The sequence below is a fragment of the Molossus molossus genome, unplaced genomic scaffold, assembly GCF_014108415.1.
Source record: "Molossus molossus isolate mMolMol1 unplaced genomic scaffold, mMolMol1.p scaffold_m16_p_1, whole genome shotgun sequence".
Classification (NCBI taxonomy): domain Eukaryota; kingdom Metazoa; phylum Chordata; class Mammalia; order Chiroptera; family Molossidae; genus Molossus; species Molossus molossus.
The window spans coordinates 181,634,082-181,656,370 of NW_023425344.1; the positions used below are offsets into that span (position 1 = coordinate 181,634,082).

Genomic DNA, 22,289 nt, shown 5'->3' on the forward strand with positions numbered 1-22,289 from the left:
AAAAAATATATATCTTCTATTTATATTTTACTTTTAACATTTCAAAGCACTTTCATATCTATGTGATCAGTATGGGCATTTAAAACAAAAAGCAAGCCCTGGCCAGTTTGGCTCAGCGGTTAGAGCGTCGGCCTGCAGTCCAGAGAGTCGGCCTGCGGTCCAGAGAGACCCGGGTTCAATTCCTGCTAAGGGCAGGTACCTCGGTTGCAGTTTGTCCCCAGCCCTGGTTGGTTGTGCGGGTGGCAGCCACTTGATGTGTCCCTTTCACGTCGATGTTTCTCTCTCTCTCTTCCTCTCTCTCTCCCTCCCACTTTGTCTGAACAAAAAATAGAAAAATGTCCTCAGGTGAGGATAAAAAATAAATAAAACAAAAAGCAAGATTGAAATGAAAATAAGCATTAAAATGAAAGAGTAGACAATTCATTTTTATTATGATGGAATGAGAAGGTTAACAAATCCTGGCCCCAAGAAGCAACTATAAAGCTCGACAAAATAGTAAAAAGCAACCTTTTCTCTATTCTAAAAATAGACACAAGATGTGTAATAAACTAAGAAGTATATATTCAAGAAAACTGTCCGGCCAGTGTGGTTTAGTGGTTGAGCATCGACCCACGCAACAGGAGGTCGCTGGATCGATTCCTGGTCAGGACACATGTCCAAGTTGTGGGCCTGATCCCCAGTGGGGAGCATGCAGCCAGTCGATGTTCTTTCTCATCGATGTTTCTATGTCTCTCTCCCTCTCCCTTCCTCTCTCTCTAAAATCAATAAAGGAAAAAGAAAATGAAAAAGAAAACTACTGAATTGCAAATAAGAACAGCTCAAATGTATGGTGTATTGTTGGACAGCTCCCATCCCTAACCACACCCCAATCTCTGTCGATGAGGTAGTTCAGTTAGGTTAGGGTAGGTTGTGAAAACCAGTTTTGTTGCTGCCACTGTCAGAGGTGTCAGTTTGGAGCATCATCAGTTAAGGTGGTGATCCTCACCCGAGGATATTTTTCCATTTTCTGTTCAGATAGAGGGGGAGGGAGAGAGAAGGAGAGAGAGAGAGAGAGAGAGAGAGAGAGAGAGAGAGAGAGAGAGAAACATCGACGTGACAGGGACACATCGAGTGGTTGCCACCCGCACGACCAACCAGGGTCGGGGACAAATTGCAACCGAGGTACGCGCCCTTAGCGGGAACCGAACCCGGGTCTCTCTGGACCACAGGCCGACGCTCTAACCGCTGAGCCAAACCGGCCAGGACGAGAGCTTAAATATTATATAGTGTCAGGAAAAAAATAATTTTAAGACAAATGCTAGAGACAGACATTTCATAATGATAAAGGGTTTATACACCACGAAGATACAACAACTTTAAATGTATGTGCTCCAACAAATGTATGTGCTCAAAATATATAAAGGAAAAATTGACAGAATTGAAAAGAAAAATAGGCAATTCAGTAATAATAATTGGAGATTTCAGTGCCCCACATTCAGTAGTTGGTAGAACAACTAGACAAAATATCAGTAAGGATATAGATTTGAGCAACATCATCAATCAATGTGTCCTTGAATCTAAAATATATAAAGAACGCTCAAAACTTAGTAAGAAAACAACTCAAAACAATGAAAAAAATTTTGAACCAACTTCATTCAAGAAAATATACATATGGCAATTAAGCACTTAAAATCTACCCAACATAATTAATTATTAGTGGATGCAAATTAAAACCAAATGAGATATCACTACTCACCTTTTAAAATGGCTAAAATTAAATAGAATGATTATTCTAAATAATGGCAAGATGTATGGGAGCCGGAATTCTCATTCACTACACTACTGATAGGAATGGAAACTGGTACAACAACTTTCGAAAACAATTAAACAGTTTCTTAAAAAAAAATTAAACATAGCCGTGGCTGGTGTGGCTTAGTTGGTTGGATGTTGTCCCATGTACTGAAAGGTTGCTGGTTCAATTCCTGGTCAGGGCACATGCCCGGGTTGCAGGCTCAATCCCCAGTAGAGGGCGTGCAGGAGAAAACCAATGTTCCGCTCTCACATCAATATTTACCTCTCTCCCTCCCTCTCTAAAAATCAATTTTAAAAAATTTAACATATACCTACCATGTGATCCAGCCATTCCACTCCTAATTATTTTTCCCGATAAAAAAATATGCCCATACAAAGACTTATACATAAATATTCAAATGTTCATATTTGTTCTTGTACAAAATATATTTTGTAATAAATTATAAAATTTATTTATAATTATTCAAAACTGAAAACAACCCAAATGTCATCAGAAGATGAAAGATAAACTCAGCAATAAAAACGAACTATTGATACCTCAAAATAATTATGCACAATGAAAGAAGCCAGACATTGTATGATTCTATTTGTATGAAATATCCTGAGAAGAATTTATAAAGTTAGAAAGTTAATGAGTGGTTGTCTAGGGCTGGGGATGGGAATGGAGTTTGCAAACATACTTGAGGGAAATTTGGGAATATTTTAAAGCTGGATGTTGGTGATGGATATACATTAAAACAAAACAACAACAAAAAAACCCACATTGAATTTATGAAAAAAAGGAAAAGTAGTTTTGCTCTTGAGGGCTGGATGCCCTTGAATAGAATATTCAGAGAGACAGAATGCTTGCCCTAGCCCAGTGATTTTCAACCTGTGTTTTTCAGCACACTGGTGTGCTGCAAGAAGTTTTAAAACATGCAATACTTGACTATTTAATCAGGGACACTGACCTCTTTTCCCTTAAAATATCACATAAAAATAATGAGAACAGCCCTGGCCAGTTTGGCTCAGTGGTGAGAGCATCGGCCCATGGACTAAAGGGTTGTGGGTTTGACTCCTGGTCAAGGGCACATACCTGGGTTGCAGGTTTGATCCCTGGCCTAGGCTGGGGTCATGAGGGAGGCAACCAATCTATGTGTCTCTCTCACATCGATGCTTCTCTCTCTTCCTCCTACTCTATCTAAAAATCAATGGAAAAATAGCCTCGAGTGAGAATTAACAATAACAAGAAAATAATAATGAGAACAGTCAACACAACAATAGTTGTCCAGTGTGAATGAATCAAAATTATACCTATTTGGCCCTGGCCGGTTTGGTTCAGCGGTTAGAGCGTCGGCCTGCGGTCCTGAGAGACCCGGGTTCGGTTCCTGCTAAGGGCACGTACTTCGGTTGCAGTTTGTCCCCGGCCCTGGTCGGTTGTGCGGGTGGCAGCCACTCGATGTGTTCCTTTCACATCGATGTTTCTCTCTCTCTCTGTTCCTCTCTCTCCCTCCCACTCGACCTGAACAAAAAATGGAAAAATGTCCTCGGGTGAGGATAAAAAAAAAAAAAAAAAATTATACCTATTTGCTTTGTCATATTGGCAAAAAATATATTTCTTGGTGTGTCACAGAATTTTAGTAGTGAGTTTGTGTGCCATGAGATGAAAAGGGTTTAAATTGCTGCCCTGGCCAGTTAACCTGATGTGGTTTAAGTTAACCAGAGAGACAAACCAAACCTCCATCAGGGGCCCCAACCTGCTGTGAGAGTCATAGCCTCCTGGAGGGGAGTTGAGCATTTGCCTGGTAAAGTGTACTAAAATTCATAGTGTCCCTGAACATTGTGCCTGGAGGACTTTGTGGGGATTTGCCCAGTTTTTCTGTAGAAGTCTTGTTCATATTTTCAGTGAAGTAAGGACCCAGAGCTTACTGATTGTACCTATCAGATACTGACATCTCATCTGGCACATTTGAATACATTTTTTTTTTTTAATGACTTAGCTGAAACTCCAAACAATCACATTAATTAGGAGGGTGTCTAGGGGAAAAAAACCACAGTGTTCCAAATGACAAGCTTTATGTGTTTTCTACCTTAGGCAGTTCTGGAGAACAACTTCCCCTCTGAAATCTCCAGCAAGATCAACCTTGTGGACCTAGCAGGCAGGTAAGTAGGATTTCAAAGCCAAGGGGAATTTCTCCCTTGGCATTGACTTTGTTCTTGCCCATTTTTAAGGGAATAGACTTGTTCTAATCTTTTTTGTATTTCAATAATCCTGAGAAAATTACAAAAGACAAATTCTTTGAATGATAGGTTAAGAAATTATAGCTTCTAGGAGCTGAAAAGTTCTATATCAGGGGTTCTCAGTCTTAGTTGTCCATTAAAATCACCTGGGACCTTTTAAAATTCCCAATGTCTGGGCTGCACCTTAGACCAAATAAATCAGATTATTTGTGGAGTCGGGGGCAATGCAAGCATCAGTAGTTTTTAAAGTGGCCTGGTGATTAGTGTTTAGCCAGAATTGAAAACCACTGCTCTAAGAAGGGGTAACTGAGTTAGCTTACTTTTTTCCTTTGACTTAAAAATGATTTTATGCAGCTACGTATATTACTAAAAAAAAGTTTTGTTTTTCTTTAAATAATGTGGCATTGTGGGGAAAATACTGCCTTTTAAAATATTAGATGGAAGCATGAATTATAGTCACATATCCAGAAAGAAGAAAATTTTAGGGTTAATATGGTCACAAAAAAGTGTAAGATGAAATAAAGAAATTTTCTTACTTTAAAACTGCTAAATAATTAATATGGTGTAGCATCCCCTTAAAAACTAAATGCTATCTGGAATTAACAATATCAGTTAATCAGAAGTGTAAATTTTGACTATTTCCCATTTACTTAAAAAAAGGAATTTAAGGCAGTTGACAGTTAATGACATAGATACCATAAAGCCATTAATGCGTGAAATAAAACAATAAAGGTAGAGGGGAAGTGGTTATGCTAATATAATTATTGTAAATGAGTACTACATTTAGCTGAAAGTACCCTGGCATCCAAAATAAAAGCAGAAATGTAATGAATTATTTAATATTTAATGCCTGAGAAGCAGAAGAATGCCAGTTCGTTATAAGATGGTAATTTTTTTTTCTGGAATTGAATTCTAAAAGGAATTTGTTATGTGGGTCTTTTACATGATGTACAACATAATGAATAGTGTCTTTAAGCAATATTGTAAGGATAGTGTTGTCTTGTTTGCTTTTGTTTTTGTTGACTTTTTTAGTGAAAGAGCAGACCCCAGTTACTGTAAGGACCGGATTACTGAAGGAGCCAATATCAACAAGTCTCTTGTGACTCTGGGAATTGTCATCTCCACCTTAGGTATTTGGCTGATAAACTAGATCATCAGGGATAGGGGGAGACTTTGGAGAATAACTCATTATTTTCATTTAGTCAAAATGGGTAGATACAAGGTTCTTTTTGATATAGTTACCTTCTGGTTTGGGGCATAAGAATCGAAATTTTCTGTGGTTTTAGAATACAGGTTGGCCATCATTCCTGTACTCTCATTTCAGAAAGAAGAGAGACTAAAAAGTTGTGTAGCTCAAATACTCCATGCCTGAGTCCGAAGTCTAATTTAGGGCTCAAACTTAAAGCATCTTAACGTATGCAAAAGAGATTAGGAAGTGTGGTACTTAAGTCTGTGCTCCCCAACCATTGTTTTCTTTCAATGCATTTTTTTCAGAATTTATTTTCTCTTCCACTTTTATTTTTTTGTCTTTTAAGCCCAGAACTCTCAAGTATTCAGCAGCTGCCAGAGCCTCAACAGTGTAACCAGCAATGATGGCGACAGTGGGGTTCCTAGCTTTCCTTCTGGGACCAGTAGTGGAGGGGGACCCTCCCGGAGGCAGTCTTACATCCCATACCGGGACTCCGTGTTGACCTGGCTGCTGAAGGACAGCCTTGGAGGCAACTCCAAAACCATCATGGTTGCCAGTGAGTGGGATGCTGGGGCTGGTTCTGTGTTGGGACTGGTACTGCGCCTTGGAGAAAGGGCCATGACCGACCATTTCATCAATGTCGTATAGCATGGACAGTAACAGCAAGGCAAGTGGTTATGGGCTGGGTCAGAGGGTTTGGCATGTTTTTTACTTTCTCCTTGTACCTCAGCTGTGTCTCCTGCACACACTAGCTACAGTGAGACCATGAGCACACTGAGATATGCATCCAATGCCAAGAACATCATCAACAAGCCACGGGTAAATGAGGTGAGAACTTCATTTGAAGTCCTGGCCTATTATACTTGACACCAAGTTCTTCTTTTGTTATGCCTCTCATTGATGTCTTTCTTTTTGTACTCACTCAAACTTGTTCTTTGAATGATAAAGGAGTGAAATTCTTCCTTCTAGTGTTATACCCTCTCTCATATCTCTACTGACTTCATTTATAACCTTTTATGAATAATTTTAGATATTTCCCTAAGACAGTTTCTCTTAACATCTGTGGTATACCATTGTCACTCTTAGAAAGATTATTTTAAAGTTTCTATATTTATGTCCGGCTGGTGTGGCTCAGTGGTTGAGCATCGACCCATGCACCACCAAGAGGTTGCCGGGTCGATTCTGGCCAGGACACATGCCCACATGTGGGCCCAATCCCCAGTGGGGGGCCTGCAGGAGGCAGCCAGTCAATGTTCTCTCTCATCGATGTTTCTATCTCTCTCTCCTTCTCACTTCCTCTCTCTCTAAAATCAATAATGGTAAAAAAAATATTTTTTAAAATAAATAAAGTTTCTGTATTTACTAATTTTATTCTGAGTTTGTGTTGATATATGCTTGTATTTTTTTTTCTATGCAAATGGTAGTTATGTCTCTATTTTGGGCTAAAACAGGCATATAATAAAATTAGTTTTGAAAGCTGAATAATAATGAGAATATTCCTAAAATTCCTTATCTGCTTTATAATTTTAGTGAACAGTTCCAGAGCAGGGATTATAAACTGGTGGTCAGACAGATATAACCTGTCTATGGACTATTTTAAAAGGCAATGTAATTAGCTCTGGCTGGGTGGCTTAGTTGGTTAGAACAGCATTCCATGCACCAAAAGGTTGCAGGTTCAATCCCCATTCAGGGCACATACCTAGGTTGCTAGTTCAGTCCCCATTCAGGGCACATACGGGAGGCAACTGATCAATGTTTCTCTCTCTCTCTCCCTCCCTCTCCTTCCCTCTTTCTCGCTCTTGCTCCCTCTTGCCCCCCTTACTCTCTCTCTCTAAAATCAATAAAAACATAATCTTAGATGATGATTTTTAAAATTACTTTTTAAAAAAAGGCAATGTAATTAGACAAGTACTAAGTTTAATCACAATACAGAAAAATGTATATCTACTATCTATACATGCCCTGGCATTTGTGTTACCTGCCTGACCTCTTGGACAGTGATTCTCAAACTTTAGTGTGTGTAAGAATCTCCTGGAGAATTTATTAAACCACAGCTAGGCTCCAGCCCTCAAGAGTTTCTGATTCAGTAGGTGTTGGGTAGGGGCAGAATTTGTATTTCTAACAAGTTCTTTGTCCTGGGACCACATTGTAAGAAGACTGTCCCAGAAGGTACTCCAAAGGATTAATCTACTTCTTCTCTGCTAATTGCATGAAGCATCTTATAGCTGTTCAGGGCCTGATATCAATCAGTGGTGACTGAGTTCTCTGTGTTTCAGGATGCAAATGTAAAGTTGATCAGAGAACTCAGGGAAGAGATTAGAAGATTGAAAGCCATGCTGCTGAGCTTCGAACTGGTATGTGGGCAATCAGAACTTCTGTGTATTCAAGAGCCCCTTTTCTTCTGCAAAGAATCTGAGTCTTGCTTCATTGTGTTCTCAATTAAGTGACATCTGTGGGGCAGGGGCAGGTACAAAACAGGATGGGGATTACTCTGATTATCGATGTAGTTTCAGATGGAATGGGGTGGACATCCTCTCGCTCTATTGTCTCTGTTGTCCAAAGGGCATTTGCCTGAATAGTTCTTATCTCTTTGTGGACAGATGCAGGGAATGCGGCCCTCCAGAAATATTTTTTGAATTCACTATATTTTTGTCAATCTCAGCCCAAATACTTAGGCTTCTGATTTATTTCTGATTTTAATGATAGTCTTTCCCTTATCTACAACTTATCTTCCCTTACACGAGTAAGGGTGGGAACCCACCAAACACAACTCTCTCTCTGTGCAGAGAAACTTCAGTTCATTGAATGAGGAGAAGGATGGAAATCTGAAGGAGCTGGTTCTCCAGAATGAATCAAAGGTGGGTGTGTCCTGAGGTAGACCCAGTTGTGCTTTACATCAGCCTGGGAGGAGGTCTGACCTCCCTCCATCATTCCTGGGCTGGGGCTGCTCCCTCGTCAGGATGGAGAAATTCTGTCTGATTTAGAGACAACTTTTGTCTCCATTGAGCCTTGAATGGGGGATTCATTTGTCTGGAGGGTGGTGACCAGCTTTCTGACTTTGTTTTGTTCTCCCAAAGATTCATGATAACTCCCTTTGGATAGTGACAGTAACTTGGAAAATAAAATTTATTTCCCAGTCAGTAAATCAACCAACCAACATGTATTCATTGAGTACCAGATAAGTGCTCAGTGTGATGCTGCAAGAGATACAAAGTAGTCCCTGCCCTCAAGTGGCTTGCAGTCTAACTGGAAACACATTTAGAGAATGGTTAAATGTAATAAACTACATGAGTTTAGATGAAAGAGCTTAGGGAAGGAAGAAATCATGATGGCTTGGAATTTTCAGTGCAGGTATTACATTGCTGGAGCTGGAAGTGAGAGAACTTGAACTAGACCTTGAAGAATTGATAGAATTTTTTAGGTAAAAGGGGTAAGGAATTTGGGATGAGAGAGGGATAACATAAGCAAAGCCATGGAACTGAGAAAATGAACTGGTGTGGGAGGCCACATGGAAACACAAAATGTGAGGAAGACCAAGCTGGTTGGAATAGATGCTCCTGCTAGAGATTAGTGGAGGTAAGGTGAGGGCTAGTTTGGGAGGTTTGAACTTGACATAAACAGGTTTGATCATAGCTTCCTGAACCAGGTTGGTGATATAATAAAGGAGTATGGTAAGGAAATTAATGTGTTGATATCGGGTGGATTGAAGGGTGGGAAGCTTGGAAGCAGAGCGACCAACCAGGAAAGAGACTACTGTTGTGAGAATAAGAACAAGACATTTTGGGAGATTAGATTAAGTGGTGATTCCCAGAGACACTTAAAAAGAAAAAAAAATGGCAGGCATTATTTGGTGACAGGTTCGATTTAGATCCTGCAACCACATGTCTCAATTTCCAATATTATTGCATCATCCTATGTGTTATTAAAGTATCCTGGCTATGTCAACATTTTGTTATCCAAACTAAACTTCAGGACTGTATCACACATCCAGAAGTTTCTCAGAAATTCTGTGTTTTACCATATATTCTGATTTGGGGTTCAGAAAATATCATACCTCACCCGGCTGGTGTGGCTCAGTGGTTGAGCGTCAACCCACGTACCAGGAGGTCGCCGGTTCGATTCCTGGTCAGGGCACATGCCCAGATTGTGGGCCAAATCCCCAGTGGGGAGCATGCAGGAAGTGGCCAATCAATGTTCTCTCTCATCAGTGTTTCTATCTCTCTCCCTGTTCCTTCTTCTCTCTCTAAAATCAATAAAGAAAAAAAAAATTTTTAATAAAAAAGAAAATATCATACCTCTATATGTGAGAGTCAAAATCATTCCAAGCTTATTAGCGTTTTTGCATTATGCAGGCTCACAGAATTCAAGTGGAATTGAATCTGCTACTTGCTGGCCTTATGACTTTAGGCAGTGTAGGAGTCATACAGAGAGTCAGCCAGAAGGGGGGAGGTGTGTTCAGCAGTTCCTCCAGGTTGCTGTGCCAGGTTGACCAAACTGTAAGCCAGAGTGACCTGCTGGTCGCCCCTGCCAAGTTCAGCTCAGCCCTTTGGTTACCCTGTAGTTTGCAAACTTCAACTCAGTGATTATGATATTAAAAATAATGTTTGCACCCTGGCTGGTTTGGCTCAGCGGTTAGAGCATCGGCCTGCAGTACAGAGAGACCCAGGTTTGGTTCCCGCTAAGGGCACGTACCTCGGTTGTAGTTTGTCACGGGCCCTGGTTGGGTCGTGCTGGTGACAGCCACTCGATGTGTCCCTTTCACGTCAATGTTTCTCTCTCTCCCTCTCTTTCCCTCCCACCATATCTGAACAAAAAATGAAAAAATGTCCTTGAGTGAGGATAAAAAAAAAATTAAAAATAATGTTTGTAGGGTACATAAAATAGTTGTACCTAAACTTGGTATAGTTTCTTTTTTCTTAAGTATTCCATTTATGAGAGAAGTATTTAGCTGAATTCAGTTTCTTTTTCCGGGTTCCTTATTTCTTTCATTTCCAGGATAAGCTGCTGCCTAAGCATGAATTTTCACCATAAGAAGAGAAAAGAACTCAGCATTCAATATTGTTTGTTTACATTCCCCAGTTGGTCTTAAAGCCTCTAAGTTTTGGTTATATTAATTTTTAAAACTCAGATCCTGATACATAGTAAGCCCTCAGGATTTTATCATTGTTGTTATTTTATTGCTGTGTGGTCTTTCACACCAGTTTCATATAGTCTTTATTCTCCCTGGGGAGACTTCCATTGTGCTTTCTGGTCTTTGAGCCACGTGCACACTTACATTAGAAGTTTAGGTGGTGCACTTTGAGAAAGAAGTGTGGAGTCACAAAGGCATTCCCAGTATGGATCACATAGGACGGGGACAGGGAGAGGGGAATTGCAGATATCTGACTAACATCTCACTCAATTAAAAAAAGTTTTTTTCTTTATTGATTTTTAGAGAGAGAGGAAGGGAGGGAGAGAGAGAGAGAAGCAAAGATGAGAGAGAACATCAATTGGCCACCTTCTGGATGCCCCCCACTGGGGATCTGTCCCACAACCTGGGCATGTGCCCTGACCAGGAATTGAACTGGCGACCTCTTGGTGTAGGGGTCAATGCTCAACCACTGAGCCACACAGGCCAGGTGAATTTTTATTTTATTTATTTTTTAATAAATATGTTTTTTATTAATTTTTATTACAGATGTTTCTCCTTTTTCCCCCACTGATTCCCTCCTCCCCCTCACTCCCTGCCCTGTCCCCAGTTTGTTGTCCATGTCCACTGTTCATGCATACGTGCATATAAGTTCTGTGGTTTATCTCTTCCCCACCACCCCCTCTTCTGGGCATTGTCAGTCTGTAACCCACTTCCACGTCTCTGGGACTACCCCATTCCTCAGACTGTTATGTTCATTATATTCCACAAATAAGTGAGATCATATGATACTTGTCTTTCTCTGTTTGGCTTGTTTCACTTAGGATGATACTTTCCAGGTCCCTCCATGTCGTCTCAAAGGATAAGAGATCTTTTTTTCTTTCTTACGGCTGCATAGTACTCCATTGTGTATATGTACCACAGCTTTTTTATCCATTCGTCTACTGATGGACAGTTGGGCTGTTTCCAGATCTTAGCTATTGTAAATAGTGCTGCTATGAACATGGGGGTACATATATTCTTTCTGATTGGTGTTTCAGGCTTCTTAGGGTATATTCCTAGAAGTGGAATCACTGGGTCAAATGGAAGTTCAATTTTAAATTTTTTGAGGAAACGCCATATTGTTTTCCATAGTGGCTGCACCAGTCTGCATTCCCACCAGCAGTGTACTAGAGTCCCCTTTTCTCCACACCCTTGCCAACACGTGTTGTTTGATGATTTGTTGATGGCGGCCATTCTGACAGGTGTGAGGTGATACCTCATTGTTGTTTTAATTTGCATCTCTCTGATTAGTGATGATGAGCATTCCTTCATATGTCTCTTAGCCATTTGTATGTCCTGTTTGGAGAGGTGTCTATTTAGTTCCTCTGCCCATTTTTTAATTGGGTTCTTTGTCTTCCTTTTGTGGAGTTGTATGAGCACTCTCTCTCTCTATATATAGGAAATTAACCCCTTATCTGATATATCATTGGCAATGATGCTCTCCCATACAGTGGGTTGTCTTTCCGTTTTGATGATTGTATCTTTTGCTGTGCAGAAGCTTTTGAGTTTGATGTAGTCCTATGTGTTCATTTTCTCCTTTGTTTCTATTGCCTTAGGTGATGTATCAGTGAAAATTATGCTGCGTATGATGTCTGCAATTTTGTTGCCTATAGTTTCTTCTAGGATTTTTATGGATTCATGAGTCACATTTAAATCTTTTATCCATTTTGAGTTTATTCTTGTGTAGAGTGTAAGTTGATGGTCTAGTTTCATTTTTCTGCATGTAGGTGTCCAATTTTCCCAGCACCATTTATTAAGAGGCTGTCCTTACTCCACTGTATGCTCTTGCCACCTTTGTCAAATATTAATTGAGCATATTCCAGGCGAATTTTTAAAAATAACATTAACGGTGTTTTTACCAATTATAAAAACAATACATGCTTGTTGCAGAAAACTTTAAAAATAATGTTTATGAGGGAGTTTTTATTTATGAAAGTAACACTTGCTATTGAAGAAAACTTAAAAAACACAGAGATCTCACAGAGAAGGTGCAATGGCCTCTGTGGGGCTTTGAGTAGTATCAGTGAAGAGAGTAAGGAAGTAATACCTGGTGGGAATCAGGCCAGGATGACACCTGAACTTTAGCCTGCTTCCCATGCTGAGTCTCTGAGACTACCTCCTTTATCTCTGCAGATAGACCAGCTGACTAAAGACTGGACCCAGAAGTGGAATGAGTGGAAGGCCCTCATGGAGTATTACAGAGTGGACATCAACAGGAGGAGGGCTGGGGTTGTCATCAACTCCAGCCTGCCACACCTGATGGCCTTGGAGGATGATGTGCTTAGCACAGGTGTCGCACTCTATCACCTCAAGGTGAGTAGGCAGGTGCAGTTCCTCTCTTGAGTTATGAGCCCCAGAGGTCAAGGACGGAAAAGCCAGGATAGCAGCCATGCATGTGAAAATTGAGACAGATGCCACAGAGCCGACTTCAGGTTTGCCCTCAGGAAACTGGGCTAGCCAACCAATTGCCACCTGTTTGGTTTTTGTACGAATAGTGCAGAAGACTGGAAATCAGAACAATCATTTATTTTTTAGCTACTGCTACTGTTGCTCTTATATAACTTACTTTTGTTCTCTGAACCTTAATTTTATAATAAGAATGAGACTGCTTGTATACCTTTTCTAGCTTCCTGAAACACAGGAATGCAGGCAAGGAGGTGAAATCCTAACCTTAAAATACCATCGGTGCTCCTGATGGCTAAAGGGGGAATCAAAAAGAAATAGTTTCCTTTCCATACTTCCCCACTTCATTCAACCCCCAAATCATCAAAACATGCTCCTTCCAGTTCTTCATTACTAGGTTCACTTAGGACAGAAGAGATGAGAGAGAAAGTAGATACAGGAAGCTTAGAGAAGGCATGAGGGAGAGTCCAAAGAACTGGAGATGGGGGGATGGGGGCTAAGAATGACATGCAGCCACGTAGAAAAAAATAGAACGAAGTTAAGACTTTCTTGTAGGACCTGGTTCACCTGGCTCTTTGCTACCTGGAGGCCAGGTCCTCACTTCTAAATGAAGCAGTTTGAGAGGTAGTGACCCATAATAGAATCTTATATCCTGCCCTCATCTAAAATGTCCTGCTGTAGAAGGACAGTCTCTGTGGATGGCAAAATATACTTTACGTGGCCAAAACGCTCACTGAAAATCCAATCTTCATTCTCATAATTGTCCCCAGCTGACATTGAAAAGGAACAGAGTTTATGGGGCATATGTAATGCTGCTATTACCTGTGTAGAATTAGACTCCTGATGCTGCAGTGCATATGGTAGTGAAATGTTAACAAAACTCATCATGTTTAGAAAGTATCTGTTCTTAGGATAAGCCCAAGGGAGTTTTCAGAGACTGAGCCTCTTAGAAAGTTAAAGTATCTTATTTTCTGATACACAGAGTATAAATTATTTCAGTGAAAATGCCTCAGACAGAAGAGGCTGTTACCTTAATAATATCTAAATACTAAAGGCTATGTATCCTTTTTAGTCAGAACCACAGGGAGAGGTTGAAAGGCGGGAAGAGACCAGATGGATTAAAATGGTCAGTATTTGAGTAGAACTGGTTTGATATATTGATTGCTTGTGGAGCGAGCAGATGAAGCTAGAAGTCAAGTGGTAGAGCTTGGAGTAGCAAGAGAGTTAAAGGGTATGACCAGCCCCATCTGAATGTAGAGGTGCTGGTTTTCCTTGCTGAGTCAGTACATACCCAGGTGGCACTCCCTGCTTGGTGCATTTACAGTGAACCCGGTACTGGGGTTCTAGTTAGTGCAAATCCTGGCATTTCTGCATTTTATGTACCCATTTCCTCTTTTCATTTGTTTACACCCTGGTTTGGGTAGCAGTATTACTCAAGATTATGTTTTGTTTGTTTGTTTTTGCTTTGCTGGCTTGGTTACAGATCTGGAACTAGTCACTAGCAATGCCCTGGAAGCTGTTTTCCCTTGGGCCACCTTGGGAGAAACATTGGGTGGGAAGGGGGTCGGGGGGAAGGATGCATAGAGCACAGGCTGCTGATATCCTGGACTTCGTCCTCATAAGTGCCTTTGTGCTGCTAACCTTCCCCATGAAGAGGCACAGGGGCAGCAAGCACAGATGCCAATTCAGTCCTTGTTAAACAGATGCCATCACAATTTTTGGCTTCTTCTCCCCTGAAGGTCTAGATGTTGTGATATGCTGTGGACTTTATCCTTTGGGGAGGAACGTGCCTCATCATCAAGGATGACCCTGAACCCACATGCGGAGTCTTGACCTCTTTCCCTTTATTCTGTTTGGCGGTATTTGGAGGCCAGTATCCACTGGCTTGTTTGATCTTCAGTGGCTGAACAGAAAAGGCTGGGCTCTGGCTTGTGTGTGTGCTTGTGGAGGGGGGCACAGAGCCTCATTCATCACTTCTAGGAGTCTTCCTTCTCATAAGTTATTTTGTGGGAACTGCAGTGACTACCCTTCTGTCTGCTAACAGTGAAGCCTAGTACGGAACTCTCTGGGCACTTTGAAAACCTCAGTTACTGAGGAGGTGGTATGCTGAGGTTGGAAAGGATGGGCTTAGGACCTAGAGAGACCTGAATTCTAGCCAGAACTCTCCTGTTTAGTTTGTGGGTTCCTTGGGCAACTTATCCCCTATCAGCTTCAGCTTCCTTGTCTACAAAAGGGGGATAATAATACCTACATTTTGGACTGTTAAAGGATTTAATAAGAGATGTCTATAAAGCACTCATCACAGTGCCTAGGACATAGTGAATGGTTATTCAGTGAATGATGAATACGTATCTAAACTCAGCATCTCTGTTGCCATGTTGCTGCCTTTCTCAAACAGAGCTATGTGAATTGCTATAGTCAAAGGTCAAAAAGACCTTGTCTTCTACTAACCTTGTGATTCATTTATACTAACTCCCATTTCCCCTCCTCTCTTATACTTTCTTCCAGTCCCTTTTGATTCTAGATGTGCTTTTCTCCTATTCGTGCTTTACCCTTCTTACAATCTGGTGTCTGTTAAACTTCATCTGCGGACCAAGAAGGTAAAAATCCTGTGCTTCCATCCACCTTCATAGAACACATGTGTCTGAGACTGACTGGACCACACTTGGAACACACAAATCTTAGCCCCTGGGAGAAAGCTATACCTGTGCCCACTTCCTCAGACTAAAGAATCTCTGACTGATGGCCATGGCTGTTCCCTAACTTCAGGCTATAGCAGTTTGCCAACACTTGTTGGACTTTGCAAAGATCTGGTGCTGCTTTGTCACATATTTTTTGCCCCCATGTTCTCAGGGTCTTCCTGGCTGCAGAGTGAGTGGGCAGAGCATTCAGAACAGCCTGGGCCCAAGTTGAGTAGTGGTGTGGAAGAAGCTGGGATGGGTGTGGGAAGACAGTGATGACACTCAAACAGGTGGACTCTCCTTTGGGGGCAGGGCTGTATCTCTTTTTATTCTCAGTTAAATGGATTTGCTTTTTCCTTTAGGAGGGGACAACAAAAATAGGAAGAATTGACTCAGAACAGGAACAGGATATCGGTAAGTGACAGAACACATGGTCTGACACTGTGGCAGGTACTCATGCCTGACAGGTTTCTTCAGAGGAACCTGATGGTGCTCTGAGAGAAAAGGATCTTTGAAGTCCTAAGGGGCTGCTCCTTTTGCTGTTAGGTTGTGGGACTGCAGCTGTGTGTCTGGGACATGATAAGAGGGGACCCACATGTGGGAGCATCCAGCTCTGAGAGGTTTCAGACGGTGACTGTTACTCTCTTGTCGTGATATGAGATCTTCCAGATGTGAATTCTGGTCTCATGGGAAGAATGGAAGAGGTGTTTCCTTGGGCCATGCTTCCATGTAGGTGACCCCTGCCTCTTCTGTAGTCCTGCAGGGTCAGTGGATTGAGAGAGACCACTGTACTATCACCAGCGCCTGTGGGGTCGTCGTTCTGAGGCCTGCCCAGGGGGCCCGCTGCATAGTCAATGGCCGGGAGGTCACTGCCTCCTGCCGTCTGACCCAAGGTAGGACTGTCTACAGCCTTTTCTATGCCAGGATGAGTGATGGACCAGCTCCATTCTCACGGGCCAAACCTAGAGAACTCAGTGAAGCAGTCTCTATACCCAGAGATCTGAAGATTTCCTAATACAATCTTCTTCCCATACATGAAAAAGGGGCCTTATTCTTGGGCCCCAGAATGGAGGATGACTCTGAAATTTGTTCCTGTGTTTGTTAGCTCTGTGTCCTTGGGAAAGTCTCTGAGCCTCAATTTCCTCATCTGTAAAATGGTAATAATAATAATAGGATTGAATAGCAGGAAATGTGAGGATTGAATGAGCTAATCCATGTAATATTCTTAACAGTAAACACTTATTATTACTGTCACTATTACTATTACTGTCACTATTATTATTAATCTGTTTTAAATTCTGTTTTTCCTTTGAGGCTGAGCTTACATTTCCCCCTCTTCCATGAAGTATTCCCCAACTATTCCACCTGGAACGCATCTTTCTTTCTCTTAGACTACCAGAGTCTTCTTGTTCACTTCATTAGTTTGATATATATGCGGTGCAGCATCCAGTGACTACATACATATCTTATTGACTCAGCTAAATTATTCACTTGTTGAGGACAGGACTCTTGTCTCACAGAACAGTGCCCTGCACATAGTGTGTACTCAGGACAGGAGCTGTTGATTGAATTCTCACCTGTCTGTGTGCCACAGGAGCAGTCATAACCCTGGGGAAAGCACAGACATTCCGATTCAGCCACCCAGCAGAGGCTGCTGTCCTTCGGCAGAGAAGGCAGGTTAGCACGCTGCGTTTTCTACGAGGCTACGGGCCTCCCTACTTCTCCTTCTGGGGGAGGAGTTTGAGCTTTGTCTGGTTCTCTTGGGAGTGTGGGGAAGGTTGATGACTGCAGCCTCCCTGTGCTTTCTTCCTTGCTCCCAGGTTGGAGAGGCTGTTGGTGGCAGTGGCTCTTTGGAGTGGCTGAACTTGGATGGAGATGTCACTACCCCTAGGTTGGGTCTCTGCCCTTTGCTTTGGAAGAAAAGGTGAGAAACTGCTGCTCATTCTGCTGTGGAACCTACTACTTTTTCTTCTTAGTCCATTACAACATGGAGCTGGGAGGAGAAGAGTGTAGCAGACAAGGTCTGAATGAAGCCTGGTCTCAACCAAATTGGCAAGTGATTTGAAGATGTTGAGCTAGCTGCTCAGCTGATAGTTGCCAGACCAGTGGACTTGGCCCTCATGTATTTTCTCTCCGCGGTTGCAGCTTTCTTCATCACTGAAAAAGTGTAGCATTTGTTGTTTCCTATGTCAACAAGATTTAAATGTGATGTGTTTGTAGATAGCTTTGATATAGCTTCTGAACTTACCTCCCTGTATACATCTTTAAATTCTGTGCTGCCTGTGTGTGAGCTCAATTAACTTCTAGGACTATGGCTTTCTCTGAGTTTTTAAAGACATCATGGGGCTGAGAATACTTTTTTCTCTCAACCAAGGGTTCAGAATGATGCATAACAGGGGCAGGAACTCCAAGAACAATGTGAAAATACCTTGAGGTTCTGCCTTCTCACACCCACTTTACCAGCATTGTAACTGTGAGGCATGGAGCCAGAGTTTTATATGTGATTAGTGTCAACTACTTTTCTTCTTCATAGTCATTCTTCATCCATTTCTTCATAGAATTCCCTTCCCAGATCTAGATACCCATGGATTTGGTACTCGGAACAGTGGTATCCCTCTGTTCCCATAGCTAAAGTGGCTGATGCCTTGGGAGCTTCATTTAGAAAATGTCAGCAGGGGATTCAGTGCCTGTGAGACCATCCATGTCAGCACCATGAGCACAGGGCTCCTGGGAGGGTTGTAATGGTCCTTGGTCCCCTGGTTGCTTCATAGGGATCTAGCTGCCCTTTCCTCTGGCCGGAATTTAGTGGCAGCTGAAGATAGTTTTGGATCTGACCTTGGAAGTGAGGGGTGTTGGGTGTAAGAGTGGAGGTGCTCTGGTGCAGGGAGCATAGCAGGCAAGTCCTCACAGCAGGGCAGTTGAGGGCTGAGGACGGTGCACCAAAGTCTGAGGGAGGGCGACCCTAGTGTCCAGTGAATGAGGACTGGGGCGGGGGAGGGGGTAGGTGGGAGAAGGGTATCAAGGCCAAGATGGATTCAGAGCTGAGGCTGGGGCTCTTGTTTTGTCAGGCCCTTCCTTTTTGTAGTGAATCCATGAAAGAAGGCCTGGCCTTAGGTAAGGTTTCCATTGGAAAGACGCACTGATGAGCTGTTTTTCCCAGAGTTCAGAGGCTTACGGAGAAGGGCTCTGCAACTTAGAGAGCGAGGATGAGGAGTTAGATAAAGCTGCTTCACCTCCTGGCTCTAAAACAGAAAAGCTGTGTGACCTCAGCAAGTCACTGAGTCTCTGAGCCTGTTTGCTCACCTCTAAATAAGGATGCTACTATCTCTTTTCCAGGGATCCTTGTGATATAGGTTAAAAGAGCTAGAACTTGTGGAGTGCTTTGCCAAGTACCTGACACCCCACAGCTCCGCTGTTGAGAGGCTCTTGTGGGGAGCTGTCCAGGAATGTAGCCTCCTTTTCATTTTCCTGTCCTCCTATTTCACCCCAGCTGACCAGAGAACACTGGTCTCCTGCCTTTGTAAGGCCTTCTTAGGCTTTCTAGCCCCATGGGCACTGATGTGACCTTTCAATAACAATAAGAATGCCTCCTTTCATTCAGAGAGGACAGAGAGGGATTAGAACATCCAGGCCTCTCCCACTTGCTGCCTCCACTTTTCAGCACCAGCTCTAGGAGCCTGTGGGCTGAGCTGGTCCTGCCCAGCTTCTATCGACAGTGTCATGTGACAGCCCTGGTGGCAGTGGGGTGGTGTGGGGCTCCAGCCTGTGATTGGGCAGAGGGATCGGGAAGAGAACCCATGAGAGTGAAGAAAACTGCACATTGTCAGCTGGCTTCTCAGTTGGTTTGTGGCTGTATCTCCATGAGAGTCTCTCCTCCGCTCTTGGGTGAGGTTGACTCCCAAGCCTCCCCTTGTCCTAGGCTTTCTTCCCTCCCTTCTTCTCTCTGGAGGAGCACTTGTGGGGAGCCTGCAAAGCCGGAGCTGACTCCAGAGCCAGGGAAATTGGCCAGTCTGCCTCCTTTCCTCTTGAAGCAGTGATCTGGACCAGAGAGGAATTTGACCTTGAAACTGTCTGTGGCCCGTGTTCTTTGCAATTTCCCATTTGGAATTTTGGAGACTTAACCTTAAGTGCCCAGAGTCCGGGAGACACTGTTATTGCTGCCACTGGTAGTGCTGCCTGAGTGGATGCTGCTGCATCTGCTGCAGAAGCTGTCAGACTCCCGGCGGCTGGGAGGGCGCCATGGAGTCCTGTCAAAGAGGGGACCAGGCAGCAGCTGGGGGAGGCAGGAGCCACCCAAGATGAGACAGAGGTCCTTGTCTGGCAGGTAACTGAAGGCTTGCACTTGGTAATCTACCCAAACATGTAGCATAAGGTTGGTATTTTCTTTTTCACTTGTTTTTTGGGAACTTGGCTGATGTATGTGACAGAGGAGCTGTTTTGGTGTGATGCCATGTGGCATCTGGGGTGAATGTGCGGGGTCTGTAGCAGTCCTCCCAGACTTCCTCTCATCACAGGCCTTGATGCTACTATGAAGGAGACTACTGGGTTATCAGAAACTGACAGGCAGCTGCCACTTTCCAGGAGGGAGGCAGGAGCTCTCCTCTAGGGAGAAGGAAATTGTAAATCAGGGTTCGAGATGGCAGAGAAGAAAGCTAAATACTCTCAGGGAATTCAGAATAAAGATCCCCTCTGCCCCTGGCATATGATGGTCTGAATCTTAGCTGGGTTTGCCTACGACCCTCAGATGGATTTATGTTTGAAATTCAGTCATGTCTGTGGTCAGACAAAATTTGGAGTAGTAGTGCAGGCATGACACATATGTATAAAATGTTTTTCATTAACTGCTTTTTCTATTCATGGGGCATTAACTGGTTTTTATACCAAATGCTATCCTTAGCCTTTTGCCTCACACGCATCAAAGAGTGTCTTTGCTCTTTTATGTGCATTCCACTGCGTGTATTTGGCCTTTTGCCCACAGCAGTCATTGCCAGTCTCCCCCCAGAGTGCACTCACTCAAGTATCTGGGCCTGTGCTAGTTTTTGGACCCACTGCATATTGAGTCACCTCACAGTGTCCTTCACAGAGAAGACACTGCTGGCATATCAACTCCCACACACACACACCTTCCCATCCATCTATTCACTCTCCTACCCACCCATCCTTCACTGTCCTCCTAAAGCTATATTATGAAATCGTAATTCCTTCTAAGACAGAGGCAGCAACTGGTCTGTAAAGGGCAAGGTAGTGTTTTAGGCTTTGCAGGACTTACAGCCTCTGCTGCAGCAACTCAGCTTTGCCAATGTGGCACAAAAGCAGCCGAGACAATACGTAAATGAATGGTGTGGCTGTGTTCCAATAACACTTTACTCACAAAAACAGGCAGCAGACCCAATCTGGCCCACAGGCTATAGTTTGTGGACCTCTGCTTTGAAACCTTCTGTATTTCATTCTGCTCTACAAAGTATAAATCTTTTAAGCAGAATGAACCCTAGAGCACACTGCTTGGACCGATATCTGGCTCTCATGTCCAGTCATAGCATCCTGGGACTGGAATGAGGGCTGAGGAAGGCTGGATTCAGGCATTTTTGTGAGCCTCTGATGGATCCTGACCACTCCCAGCCACTCCCCCTCCCATCAGCACCCTGGAGTGCCCATGCCCACACAGTTTGCTCTTTTAGGAAGGGGAAGGACAGGGATGGAGTGACCCTACAGAAACAGCACGTGAGATCCTCTTTAGAACTATGTGTGACCCAGGGCAAGGTTGGCCTGTGGGTAGAGCCTGTCAGTCTTCAGGGCAAGGCTTTTACTCCCCCATGGTCACACAGGAACCTGGTGGCCGGATAAAGTAGGACTGGAATCTAGAATTCTTTTTAAACCTTGTATAATGGAAAATTCCAAATATACTACAAATGATTAACTCATAGATATCTTGTTTCATTTGCATCCCCACTCACTTTCCTCTACTCCTCCCTACTGGATCTAAACAAATCCCAGACAGTTTCACCAGAAAATGCTTCAGCATGTATCTAAAAGGTATGCTACAGTCTACAACTCTTGAACCCTCTCCCAGGACTGGTTCACATAGGTGTGGTGCATGTAATTTCTCTCTGGATTGGCTGCCTCCTACCACCAGCTCCCAAAGGGTTTCGGGGAACGGCGGAGGGGGACTTGTAATCTCTGAACATGTATGAGAGACTCTCCATTCCCACAGTGATTCTGGAGCTTCTGCTCTACTTTGTTTCCAGCAGATACCTTTTCTTTTTTTAAGGATAGAGTTCCTTGATTTAGCTAAAATGTTGCAGGGTTTTTTTTGTTTATTTGAAAGCTGCTCTGCTTTCCTGGTTATTTTACTTAACCAAAATATATTTGTGTTTCTGCTAAACCCACAATCTAAGAATCTGCTAGTCTAAGGCTGTTCTCTCCTCCTGCACTGTGACATCATGAGCTGCCTGTGACACCACGCCTGTGTGTCCCAAGTCGCCAGAAGTCCAAAGCCCTCTCTGCCCTGTTGAATTCAGGGGCTCTCTTAGAGGGGCTTAGATGGCCACTGGCTTGTACTGAGCTGGGTTTGCATTCCCCTGGGTAACCTCGGCTCCCCTGTGACAGGAAAGTGCTGGGAGAGCAGAGTGCCGTGGACCACCAGCCACTGAGGGCTGGGGAGACGCCCCACAGGGTCAAGACTCAGCAGAAGCAGTGCTACGTGGAGGAGTTGAGGCAGCGAATCCCTGCACGACAGATTAGAGCCAAACAGGACCTGGAATTCGACCAGGCACATATCAGCTGGCAGAATAAAGACAGTAGGTGTCCGCTGCTCACAATGTCTGCTTCATCCTCC

At 43.2% G+C, this 22,289-nt stretch overlaps 1 protein-coding gene across 2 annotated transcripts in view; it reads left to right on the plus strand.

Moving 5' to 3' along the window:
• STARD9 (StAR related lipid transfer domain containing 9) overlaps positions 1–22,289 on the plus strand; it is a 129,696-nt gene that overhangs the window by 68,732 nt on the left and 38,675 nt on the right. For both annotated transcript variants that reach the window (XM_036255709.1, XM_036255718.1), the window contains exons 10-21: positions 3,866–3,933; positions 5,044–5,141; positions 5,547–5,756; positions 5,931–6,028; positions 7,477–7,554; positions 7,987–8,058; positions 12,504–12,683; positions 15,817–15,868; positions 16,210–16,347; positions 17,049–17,131; positions 17,275–17,378; positions 22,061–22,251. In XM_036255709.1, coding sequence (XP_036111602.1) covers positions 3,866–3,933; positions 5,044–5,141; positions 5,547–5,756; positions 5,931–6,028; positions 7,477–7,554; positions 7,987–8,058; positions 12,504–12,683; positions 15,817–15,868; positions 16,210–16,347; positions 17,049–17,131; positions 17,275–17,378; positions 22,061–22,251 — 1,372 coding nt within the window. The remainder of the gene's footprint in view (positions 1–3,865; positions 3,934–5,043; positions 5,142–5,546; positions 5,757–5,930; positions 6,029–7,476; positions 7,555–7,986; positions 8,059–12,503; positions 12,684–15,816; positions 15,869–16,209; positions 16,348–17,048; positions 17,132–17,274; positions 17,379–22,060; positions 22,252–22,289) is intronic.